General features: G+C 40.0%; 1 protein-coding gene across 3 annotated transcripts in view; it reads left to right on the forward strand.

Moving 5' to 3' along the window:
• ZNF804A (zinc finger protein 804A) overlaps positions 1 to 12,415 on the forward strand; it is a 246,504-nt gene that overhangs the window by 27,019 nt on the left and 207,070 nt on the right. Inside the window, exons 2-6 of one of the 3 annotated variants that reach the window (XM_075756116.1) lie at positions 136 to 174; positions 2,765 to 2,842; positions 4,112 to 4,197; positions 7,263 to 7,375; positions 7,718 to 7,787. In XM_075756116.1, the coding sequence (XP_075612231.1) occupies positions 7,722 to 7,787 (66 nt within the window). In that variant the 5' untranslated portion in view covers positions 136 to 174; positions 2,765 to 2,842; positions 4,112 to 4,197; positions 7,263 to 7,375; positions 7,718 to 7,721. Of the gene's footprint in view, positions 1 to 135; positions 175 to 2,764; positions 2,843 to 4,111; positions 4,198 to 7,262; positions 7,383 to 7,717; positions 7,788 to 12,415 lie in introns of those variants that run through there. The other 2 variants (XM_075756119.1, XM_075756120.1) reach the window with 2 other exon arrangements.

Here is a 12,415-nt window from a genome sequence, read left to right on the forward strand (position 1 = left end):
GTTGACGCTTCTTTTTAATAGGATTGCATGGAGGATATTAACAACTGTTGTATTAACAAAACCAATGCTAAGCTGTTCACCTACTATTACTATCACTAGTTCTTCTAGTAAATGTTTCTTTTTTTTTCATTATAGATACCATATCAGCAGGGCTTTTGTGCAAATGAAATATAGGTTTGTATTAATATAAGTTTATCTTATGTGAGTTTGAGCACCGTTATGTCTGACTGGTTTTCTTTCAACAATTTTCATTGTAATATCCTTATGGTTTGTGTGAAAATTTTAAAGGTTTGTGGGTTTTTAATAGCATAAACATATATGAATGTGCTTATATGTATACATATTTATAGATGCATAGGATGGTTTAGATCAGAGGGGATCTTTAAAGCCCATCTAGTTCCAACCCCCCCTGCCATGGGCAGGGACACCCTCCACTAGCCCAGGTTGCCCAAAGCCCCATCCAGCCTGGCCTTGAACACTTCCAGGGATGGGGCATCCACAGCTTCTCTGGGCGACCTGTGCCAGGGCCTCACCACTCTCACAGTAAAGACTTTCTTTCTAACATCTAATCTAAATCGACCCTCCTTCAGCTTAAACCCATTCCCCCTTGTCCTGTCACTACACTCCCCCATAAACAGTCCCTCTCCATCTTTCCTGTAGGCCCCTTCAGGTACTGGCAGGCTGCAGTTCAGCCTTCTCTTCCCCAGGCTGAACAACCCCAGCTCCCTCAGCCTGCCCTCACAGCAGAGGTGCTCCAGCCCTCTGATCAGCTTCGTGGCCTCCTCTGGACTCTCTCAAACAGCTCCATGTCTCTCCTGTACTGGGGCCCCCAGAGCTGGACGCACTATTCCAGGTGGGGTCTCACGAGAGTGGAGTAGAGGTAAAGAATCTCCTCCCTCAACCTGATGGTCATGTTTCTTTTGATGCAGCCCAGGACAGGGTTGGCTTTCTGGGCTGCCAGTGCGCATTGCCGGCTCATGTTGAGTTTCTTGTCCTCCAACACCCCCAAGTCCTCCTCCTCAGGGCTGCTCTCAATCCATGCTCTTGTAGTTGTGCTTGGGATTGCCCTAACCCATGTGCAGGACCTTGGCCTTGTTGAACTTCATGTGGTTCACATGGATCCTCCTCTCCAGCCTTTCAGGGTCCCTCTGGATGCCATCCCTTCCCTCCAGCATGTCGACTGCACCACACAGCTTGGTGTCGTCATTATGTGGTGATGTATATGTAATAGCAGTTTTCATAGCACAGAAGTTAAGAAAGCACTGACTTTCAGCCTAGTCACCTAATTTATCAGCCAGAAAGAAAAAGTTGAAAACAATTTTTATGTAAGGTCAAGCCATGAAAGATGGCTAAGCCAGCGAGGAACAGATGTCACATTAGTGTGTTTCTTCTGCATGTTTTTTCTCTAATTCAGGAGGTTTCTTTAAACACTGTTTTTCTATGTTTGTGGTATAAAATCTCCTCTATTGCGTGCAATGTCCCTTAGCTCTGTGCAGGTGCATGTTCAATACATCTGCAAAGCGACGGCCTGTTAATAACCAAAATGAATGAGAGAGTCTGACTGTCCTCCCCTGTGGCTGAACTTCAGAGTTTTGAGTCCCCGTCCTGCAAGCTTTCTTCCACCGCTTGTTGCATTAATTTATCTACCAGGAGAGCGTGAGCAAGGCCTGACTCTGCTTTAAGAGACTCGCTCAAATCAATATCATAACACCTGGAGTGTTCGCTCCTGTACCGGCGTTCCCACGGATGAGTGCTTTTGTGAAAGCAAACATAATGCTTGTTCTAGGTCACTGGACATGTAGCAAACAAATCTGATCCAGGCTGGGTTTTCTGGACATGTTGTTCATCCCCGGGAGAGATACGGAATAATCCAGTTGCATTATACCGACCTTCAGTCAAAGGGCATAAGTGCTTACTCTCATTTATCTCAAGTTATACTTAGCCTGGCAGAATTTTCATATGTACCAATGTTTAATTGCCAATGTTATTAAAAAACTACCTTGGGACTGATCAGCGCTTTACTGTCCCACTTGATCTCTGTTTTTTCCTGTATATCCAGTGAGCTAGAAAAACACTTGTTTCTTATGGAGCCTTTCTCCGTGCTGTCAGAGAGATGAATCTGAGAGGACAGAATTAGCTCAACAATATTTCTTGTGCTTGGCTTGGAAAAAAAGAGATGTTGGGAAAATCTCAACGTGTTTCACAGGAAACTTTGACGTTTCCTAAACAATAACAACTGTGTCTTTGAAAAATGTCTCTTCTGAATTCACTGGAAAGTTTGAAGAGGGGTGGAAATTTCTTCTAAGGGGAAAAAACAAAAATGTAAAAGCAGCATTTAATTTACATTGACACAATTCATTTGACAATTCAACCATAATAATTGTCTACAGTATGCTGTTAGGTTATGTTATGTTATGCCAAATCGTATTTTAAGAAATAAAGCCTTTTAAGTAAACACAGTTTTATTATCTCAATCTCTTTTCTTATGCTTGTTTCTCTGTAGGTGAAGGTTATACTCAAACTAACTATAAAGTATTTTTGTTTCAGTCAGCAGCTGCTGAGGTTCGAGGGAACATGAATTTTTCAGAAACTGTGTGTTAATGTGTTTCCAAAAGGAACGTTGTACAGATCGTCTGTTTTGTGGGACATCTAAAAATATTGTATGTTATGAATTAAGAGAACCAAAATGTCAAAATCTATGTAGACCAAAAATTCTCCGTGTCAATCAGCTCTATTCAGTACGCGTCTTCTGACTTTTTTGCAGTGAAAGAGCCTCTATCGCAATCCCGAATCCTCATGCAAAGAGGCCGCTGGTCATCAGCGGCAGGCAGCAGCTGACGAGGTAAGGCACAGGAGTGATCGTGCACTTAAAAACCACAATAGTGACATCTGCAGACACTTGTGAATGTAAAAATCCTGTGCTGGGGATTAAGAAGTGTAAACTTCACATTTTGTGTAAATAGAGAACTTCCAGTTGATGTAGTTTCTGCTTGATATGCCGTCTCTGTTCTTCATGATAACAAAGAGACTGGTCTGCCCGGAAAGACAGGAAATGCACCTGAAACAGCATCCGACCTCACAAGCTGAGGAAATGTCTTGGGTCATCAGCAGAGCCTGGAGCAAACTGGATATCCCCTGCCAGAGAGTGGGATACTTTCCTTTGGGAGAGTTTATTTTCTTCCCCATTTTTACTCTGAGCGTGCCAAAGTGCTTTATCAAAAGGTAGAAAATAAAAGTAGTAACACAAAAGATAACTTACCGGAAAGCATGGTAAAATAATGGCTATTGAAAATGAAAATAATATAATCAGGTACTTTGGACAATCATAGGAGGTCAGCACTACTGACCCCACTTAAAATGATCACCAATAAATGAGCTGGTTTATATCAGATTCCCTTGTGTTTGTTTGGACAAATGCTCTAATTTCACTGATGAAAATATTTAATAAAAACACAACCTTGACTAATGTTTCCAATCTTATGGAGAGATTTAATAAATGAGACCCTGCAACTTTTATTCAGTATCTTCAGGTGGTAAATTAACTACAAGAGGGCTTCCCTATTGTTCTCTGAAAGCAGTAAAAGCAGAGGGAGAAGAATTAAAAGCAAAGCACTAATTTAAATCTGAGTAAGGGCTACAGAGTGCAAAGAGAGCCTATCCTTGATACACAATAATATTCATACAAAAGCAAAACTTCATAGAAAATAAATTTAGAGTATTTATTTGAATATATGAACAAACTCCTTTATAAATTATAGTTAAGTGTAGTGCTTTTTGAATGATGTTAATGAATCTAGTGATTTTCTGATAGAAACTATTTGTTATGCAGCTAAAACTTTCATTGCTTTACTTTTAAAAGATTCTTTGCAACAGAAACTAAGAATAAAGTTGGGTATTTTTATGGCCATTGGTCTGACTACCAGATCATCAATTGACACAAAGACGTGCCTGCCCACTGAAGTCAGTGCTGGCTGGCAGTTAAAGCAATGGAGTAACAGTTTTATGTGATTTGGGGTTTTTTTGTGATACATGCTGGATGAAAGCGAAGAGAAAGAAATTCCTTTTGCTTTGCCTCATGTTCATTTCTTCCCCTGCCTCTTGTTCTCGACAGATGTGTGAGAAGGAGCTTGCAGGTGAGCATCACCAGCTACACGGGAGATGAGATGTAACCTGGCTGGGTGACGGACAGCTAAACACGTAAGGATCGCCAGCAATGCACAGCGGGGAAAATGTGGAGGGTAAAACCTGTGTAAAAACATTTTCAAAGTGTGTGGAGGATGATCACAAGGTCTGCTGAGGCCTCATCGCAGTAGCGACAGCACGCGCGCTCCTTTAGGGGTATTTCTGTGCACCTCCAGTGCTGTGAGCAGCCCTGGGTCTGCACAGCCCCCTCCTGGGGGGGCTCACAAGGGAGCTTAGCACAGAAGCACTCACGGGGCATCTCTGCTCTAAGACGTATTGTCATAAATTCAGAGGAGTCCTGTCTCTCCGTCAAATACGGCTGTGTTGTCCAGTGTGTTCGGTTCGCTGTAAGGAACATGACAACGTAAGCATCTTTTCCTGGGGAAGCTGAACTAAAAAAATAATGTGACAGACAAAGGGACAGGGGAAGAGGGTGCAGATGGGGTCGAAGGGGTGGGGGAAGACAAAAATACTGAAGATCTAGAAAGAGACACAATGCCAAGGCCTGGGAGAGTCGGACCATCTGGTTCTGTTGCAGCATCTCTACGCGATCGTCTCCTCTCTTTGTTTCTCTTTGTCAACAAGAGGGAATACACTATGTGAGGTGTGACATGAAGGCTTTAGTGTGAAACAGATGATGAAGTAGCCTGCATTGAGAAAAGCTTATTTTATTCGCTATGATTTGCAAACGATCTCTCGGCAGAGCAGGCTGTGACAGCGATTTGCTTGTATGCAGATTTTTCACCGCAGCAATCGCTGTTTGCGAGCCCTTCTGCGTGTTCATAAAGGCAGAAGGGGTTTACCTCGTGGAGAAACCGTGAATCCCTTGAGCAAAGCAGTGCCTGCTAAATGCTTTACATATCTGAAGCCTAGTTAAAGCAAACTGGCTTTACAATAAATGACCCAGCCAACCACTTCTCACAAGCTCTGTGATCCAGGAAAGCTGAGCCAAAGGTTGCTCCCAGGGACCAGGGTGGTTCAGAGAGTTCGTAACAGAATACAAAGCCTTTCACTCCTGGGTTGCCTGTCTTGGTCCAAAATGACAGAGAGAGTTATGTTTGTATGGCCTGTGTGCTAAAACCGTGTTGTTTTACTCTAGTCTGCAGTACAGCTGACACATCGTAGCCGTAGCTGCAGGAAGACTAATGATCCCGTCTTCATGCCACACAAACCACCCTTCGTGACTTCTTTAGTTTCCACCAGGTCATGATGGACGTGGTTTGGCACCTGTAGGTAGGAATTTGTAATGCCGTTACCTTTTCTGGAGCTTCTGGGGAATAAAGAGCAATTGTAGGTCTCAGTCAATCTGGCACCTTTAATGGGCACTAAATCAACTTAGAAGGGTTGGTGTGAGAAGCATTTGGGAAGCATATCATAGACCCAAAATGATCTTCATGCCCTGGAACTGGAGTTTCAGCATTTACAACAAAACAAACGTTTTACATGAATACGAATTTCAAGCGAAACAACTGTGGGGAGAATTTTGCATTCAGCAAGCTGCTGCTGGGCTGATGGGAGAGGGGAGTGCATACACAGAGCTGGGTGCAAGTTTTACATTTAATTAAATGGGAAGCCTGCATGAAGGTTATGCAATCTCTGTAAGGAGCCCTGCATTTTTTAGCATTTGACATGCAGCATTATAAGTCGGAGAATGGTTAAATGACAGCCACAATAACATGTTATATTGTTCATAGCAGTCAGGTGTCAGCAAAATGGATTGATTTCTATTAGGGAGCACTAAAAGAATATTGGATTCAATTGAATGAAGTAAATGTGCTGTAATATCTCTCTGAAGTTTCTTGCATTTTCCTGTAGTGGTACCTGAGAGAAGTAAAAACGTATGTATAAATACAGATATTAAAGAATTAGCAGAGTACAGATACTGAAAAATTCCTGTCTAGGAAGCCCTATGGGAAGCATATTCTTGTTTACTCTCTCCAACCCTTCCAGACAGGATGCAAATTTCTAAATCTACGATTAAAATAGTATTTTCAAAAGCGCTCAAGGAAAGATGCAGCTGCCACAGAGAATGCAATTCTTTTAGACTGACTTTAACCATGTCAAGGCATTAGAAACAAAGTGAATTTCTTTAGCCTGTCAGCAATGTTAACGTAAATGTAATGTATTTTTTAGTGCTACTAATGTGATTTTGCTTTAATAGAATAGGAAAAAATATCTTGGTCCTCATATCCAAGACTTCTAAAATAACAAGGCCTATGTTATCTTGAGGATGAGAGCTCTGCGGAGAACAGGAAGACAATTTCTTCTGCCATAAGAATAGTTTGCTGCTATCATCAAATTCTGCTGCTGACACAGACCCAGATGAGCTCTTCTTGCTTTGGTATTTAATTCATACATGTTTAAAAAACCTGCCAAACTGGTGGTGAAGGTTTCTGTTCAGTGTGTGATACTGATTTGGTGCCCTCTTAGTTTAAATGTAAGCAGTCATCTAAACAACCCCCCTCCCAGTCATGTAGGCAGCCTGTTTTGTATGTAAAAGTTAGTTAAGTGGTATCAGAAGTTTTAAGGTTTGTTTTTTTTAAACACGTGCACTCAATCCTCAAACTTGCATGTCTTACAGGCAAAATAACAAAATCTCCAGTAGGCACTGTGGCACTCCAGGAACCTGATTTGGCTTATTGTGGGGCAACTTGCTCTTATCGAAAGTTCTTTGTATAGACAATGTTGGCATTTGTATAGTTTCCTTTGGGTTGAGTTTTTTCCATGCCATCTCTGTTGTTATACTGAGGTTATTAAGCATTAAAACAATTGTCCTACAGCTGCTTTCAGTTATGAGCTGTTAGTGGTATGGTCTCAATTCGCATTAGTAGAATGTACACAAAAGGTTTTACTTGAATGCAAAGTTGAAATTATCCAAATTCAATGACTTGATGGAAACACACCTCAAAGAATTTTGCAATCAATGGTGTTAGTGAGCAAGATCTGACTTTCACCTGCAATGGGTTTGATCTTCAAATGAATAGTGGAAAACTTTCCATCCTTGTAGGAATCTATTGGTGGACACAAAGGATCAGAACAATAAATTATTGCCTTTTATAATCTCCCTGATTATTTTATAGGAGTGAGGGACTGCAGAATACTATAACTTTTGCCACAGCAGCACAAAAAGCGGACCTAGAACCCTGCAGAGAAGTACAACTAATGAAAATGATTGGGTTTTGCATCTCTTAGGGTGAGCGGTAAGTTTGCTTTCTCTGATACATATTTCAGATAATTACAGAACAAAATAGCAGCAGTAAGATATGACAAAAGTTGAAAATCAGTGCCTGCTGTGGGAACTGTTGGGTGTATTCTGACCCTCTTGCAGACGTGCAGACCTTCAAAGCTGGGATGGATACCCACAGCGTGTTCAGTTTTACCTACTGGACACAGCTACTTACCCTGAGTACTTGTACTGGACTGGTTTTCAGCCCATTTCTTATTGGGAAGCAAAACATTGATTTCTATTGATAGTCTGGGCCTTGCTGAGTAAACAAGTCCTTTTTATTTGTGCCCTTTTCCTGCTCCTGTTCAGATGTATGACAGCTGAGAGATTTTTATTGCTGGTTCCTTTTCCTGAATACTGCTGGTGTGGAAGATCAAAGGTAAGCTGTCTCTTGATTTTCCCTCTCTTACCAGTTTCAAGCATTTGAATATGCTGCTATTGGCCAAATTACCACTATTTGTTATGCAGTGTTATCTGTGATCTTACCTGTTTCCCAAATAGAAGAAACAGATATTTGCGGTGGTTATTGTATTTTGTGATTCTTTTCGTGCTTTTATGGAAGGCTAACTCACTTGACTTTGAGATGGTGCCGATTTACACCATGGAAAAAGGAGAGATTGAGAGAGAAAGAGAGAATAAGTAGGCCATGATGTTTTAAGGATGATATCTGTGTCAGATGATAGTGGTCCACATAGCAAACTGGATAGATACAAGAAATTAAATCAGAGGAACCAATATCTCAGTTTTATTTCTTTTGAACTTTGAAGCTTTCTGTTGTCACAGTTATGAGGAAGAAATACTGTACGCTCATGGAAACAGAATTGTCTGTATATCATGAACACAAATGTTGTTTGAGATTTTTATTTTTTTTCCTCAATGTGACAGTGAGAGGTCTTACGGATGCATCTTTAAAAGCTCAGAAGTTGAATTATATGCATCCTAAATAACAGAAAATTGTAGAAGCAGCAGTGTTATGATTTCACGGCCTCTTCCTGAATCAGCTCCAAACTGACACTGCAGATGCCAGAAGAGACCGATAAGTATGAATATCAACACAGTAACTGAGATACTCAAAATAAGTAACTAAGAAATTGTCAAAGAAAGAGCTGAACAAAATAATGACAAGATTAAAACAGTCATTAATACTGAAAAGCTAAAGTGGGATAAAAGGGGCCATGAGCATTACGATGCAGCTACCCATGCAGCCTACAACAGTTCAGTAATTAAGAAGCCATTAGCGGTCTAAATGCTGGGTAGTGTTATTCTAACTCCCACATTGTGTCAGTTAAAACACCATTAATATGTTTGATGCATTATGAAGTAAATCAGAGATAAACTGCTCGGGTCTAAGATGATAAATTTATCTTGTATGCTTTTATAGAATTTCTGGTGTGTGGGGGGAGATTTTCACTACCCGTGCTCCACAGGAACACTGTGTTCTTGCCTGGCTTTCCAGTTCACAGAGGTTTGGACTGAAAATTGGGAGAAAAGGGTAGGGTTCTGGGTTCTGCCATAAGCCTTCTGAGTGAGCTTGTCAGTCTTTTTTTTTTTTTTCCTCCAAAAAGTCTTAAGTTTTTTGTGTGGAAAAGGAAAAAAAAAAAAAAGGTGATTACTATATAAAGTAGTCAGAGTATTAGAGGTTAAAAATGTTGTTATTCAGCTAGATCTATATATACATATACAAACGCATACACGTATGTTGTCACTAAAATCATTGAGCTTCACACTTTGACAAAGTGTCCATCTGTTTCCTACTTCTTTCAACCAGATACTCTCATTTATTAACATAAGAGGAAATGGAAGGAATTGCAGTGCTACTTCTGGCTTAAAAAGTCAAACTGATTTCAAGCGTTCCGTAGAATGCTATTGGTCAAAATATTGAAGAAGTTTAAAATATGTATATACCCCCTGGATATCCACTGCGATTAGATATCACAGAAGAGTTGGAACAAACATAAAAAGAAATTAAACACGGATCTAGAGATCTGCAAGTCCCAAAGGTACAGATCAATCATAAATTAATAAAATTAGTTCAAAACCACGCACGATAGTTCTCAAAATTGGCTAATGTACCAAAATGATCTTTAAGGGCAAACCAAGTGTTTTGAGTAGAAAGCAAGAGAAAAATGGGACTCAGATTTCGACAACTGTATTTTGTTATGTACTGCGTGCATCTTAATAAAATAAATGAAACCATTGTTTAATATGGTATAACAGAAAATGGATGAAATGGTACACATTTCACAGATGTAAAAGGCTTTCAAAACACAGCAATACTTCTCAAATGTAAGCCTTTCTAGTGGCTTTGGATGGGAAAGGATGACAACGTTTGTAAAGTGGAGCTTGAGATTTATTTCTCCATTTAACTTCTCTGTTAATTAGTCCATTTATGTGACGGATGATTCCTTAAGTAAATGCAACAACAGTCATACAAGCTGGGAAATACTTTTTAAGAAGGTCTGCCAATATTGCAGTTAGGGGCTTCAGGGATTAGTGATTAGCTGATTAATATGTACATTTATGTTCAGAATGATAACAGCCTGTGGCGTTGGGATGTCTGGAGTTTGCTCTGTTAACACTTGGTCTTTCGAGCTAGAGAATTGCCTAAAAGGTACCTAATTTAGCACACTGTCAATAAGTAGGTATGAGATTTTATATATTACTTGAAATAATACATCTATCACATAATAGTCAATAGTTAAGGGAAGTAGAAGAGACTATAATTGATTCTAAAAAATATATATAACTGTGCCCAGTATTACTGTAAAAGAAAAGCTGAATATATGAAGCTATTATTGCTTTTCTCTGTATGCCAAAAATAGTGTTACAAAACCCCCGTGGCTTCAGGGAGTGAAAACCCGGATCCATTGAAGACAATGGGATTATTGTTATTAAATTCAACACGACCAGGATTTCACCTCTGGTTTAGGCAACAGGAGTTTAGCATGCAGCAGGGAGCGAAGGCATTTTGCTCTTGATTGATAAAATACATCTTGCTGTGTCAGATTACTGGATTATTGCTGGTTTATGTTAATAAAAGACAGGGTCAGATCTTTCTGCTGAAAACCCTCTGATTGCTGCCATTTGATCCAAACCAAATCTCTATCCATTATTAGCAACATGGGATTTATGGAAAGGATCCGAGCAGTCGTTAGGATTCCACGTGAAGAGTATCGATACGAGAACAGATATTACATTGCAGCACTGATAAAGTTTAAGTCTGTAACTGCTGATACCCAGAAAAAAAGTGAGAGCATTAAGGAGGAATGGCAATTCTGTCCTTTTTTCTCTTGTACTCTTTTTTCTCAGCATCCACTGGCCACTGTTGGAGATACAGAAGCAGTCTAAGTGCGCATGTTTGAGCACCATGTGGTGGTTCTCATCACTATAAGCTTCTGAGAACAACATTCCCCCTTCTTTCTCTTTTGGTTAAAAATATGGATCAAAAGACAAATACATAAGTCACAAACAACTCTGTCTTCCTGAACAATGGGGATAGCCCTGTTCTCATACACGTGATATGGGCAAGCCGTAGAAGTTTACATGCTGGCAACGTAATGATGTGGCTAAAATACTCCAGATAAGATCAAGGCAAGCTGGAGAAAGTCATGGTAATTGATCACTTATTTCTAAAAGTCTTTCTTGGAATAAATCTCTAAAACACAAACCTGTGTCAGCCAAGTGAGGGTCGGTGCTCTTCTAGCACTTGCATATATACATGCATGTTTGACATGCTGCAATTTGAGGCTCATCCTGTACCTGTGATCCTTAGGATCTATTATATTTAAACCATTTGACTCCCAAACCAGCGTCCCTGCTTTTCTGACCCGCTGCTTAAAAATCTACACTTCCTCTCCAAATTCAGTGGCAAGAGCAGCTAAATGTGAGTAAGTCTGGGCTTGCTCTGGATGCCTCCTGCTCAAGGCTGCAGTGGTTTTTGTAGCTTTTTGGTATCAGCACGGGCTGCTGCTCCGGTATTTTCCAGTACTGCCTTATCTTTAACGTCAGGAGCATTTAACCTGCCAGTACAAGGTGTTTGCTCTAGCCTTCAGACAAAATGGAAAGATAGAAGGAAAGTGGCAAAGGGCTGCGTTATGAGTGCTGGGTAGAGTTTTCAAGGTGAAAGAGGTCTGCGTGTCCTTTTGGTCTGCCGTCTTTCTGGTGAGCATTAGCTACTGTTAGACAAACTGGCAGTTTCTCTTCATCTGGGAATATCTTTGATTTAATTTCATGTAAGTCTACGAAATAGACAAATAAAGGCGTATGAACTATATCAATATAATTTAATGCTTGAAGTGTCCTACAAATAACAAAACAACAAGGGAAACAATAGATTGCTTCAGTTAAGGAATGAGAGATTTATTATTAGGTAATAGAAAATATCAATGCAAATAGGATTATCTCCATTGTCAGGGTTCATCAGGGTGAACATGAAACCCGAGTGAATTTGGTGCACGGAAAGGGAGTCAGGTATGCAGAATAGTTGTGGTGAGTTCAGCCCCTGCTTTACTGCGTGCCCGAAGGCTACTCTCCATCCTTGCAAAGACAGCATTGGATATGGGAGGGGAGAAAGAAAAGGAAAAAAGAGAAAGACTCTCTCTGTGTTTGTAATGGGGAAAAACAGAATCTGGGCTAAGCCCAATGCAATTTGTCAATTTGCAATTCTGTCTTGCATTATAAACTCTAAATTTAGTTTCGCTTAAATTGTAGAAATGCCGTGACAGAAGAAATACCTTTTTTTCTTGACCTTTCAGTAGAATTATTGAGATTTCCTTTTAAGAGTCTACAGACAGAAAGGCTGTAAATATGGAAATATTCTTATGAACTAAACATAAGTTGTTGCATCTAAAATAAATAAAAAATTCTTTAAGCTCCTTGCGTCTTCTGTTGGAAGTATCAGGTTATTTTGGCCCTGACAAAAATTTAACTTAAGAAATTAAATTAAGTCAAGATCTCTAAAGTGCTAGGTGTCTTATTCCTATATTTTCTTTCAGATAGGCATTGGAA

This window comes from Balearica regulorum, chromosome 6 (genome assembly GCF_011004875.1).
Source record: "Balearica regulorum gibbericeps isolate bBalReg1 chromosome 6, bBalReg1.pri, whole genome shotgun sequence".
Taxonomy (NCBI): Eukaryota; Metazoa; Chordata; class Aves; order Gruiformes; family Gruidae; genus Balearica; species Balearica regulorum.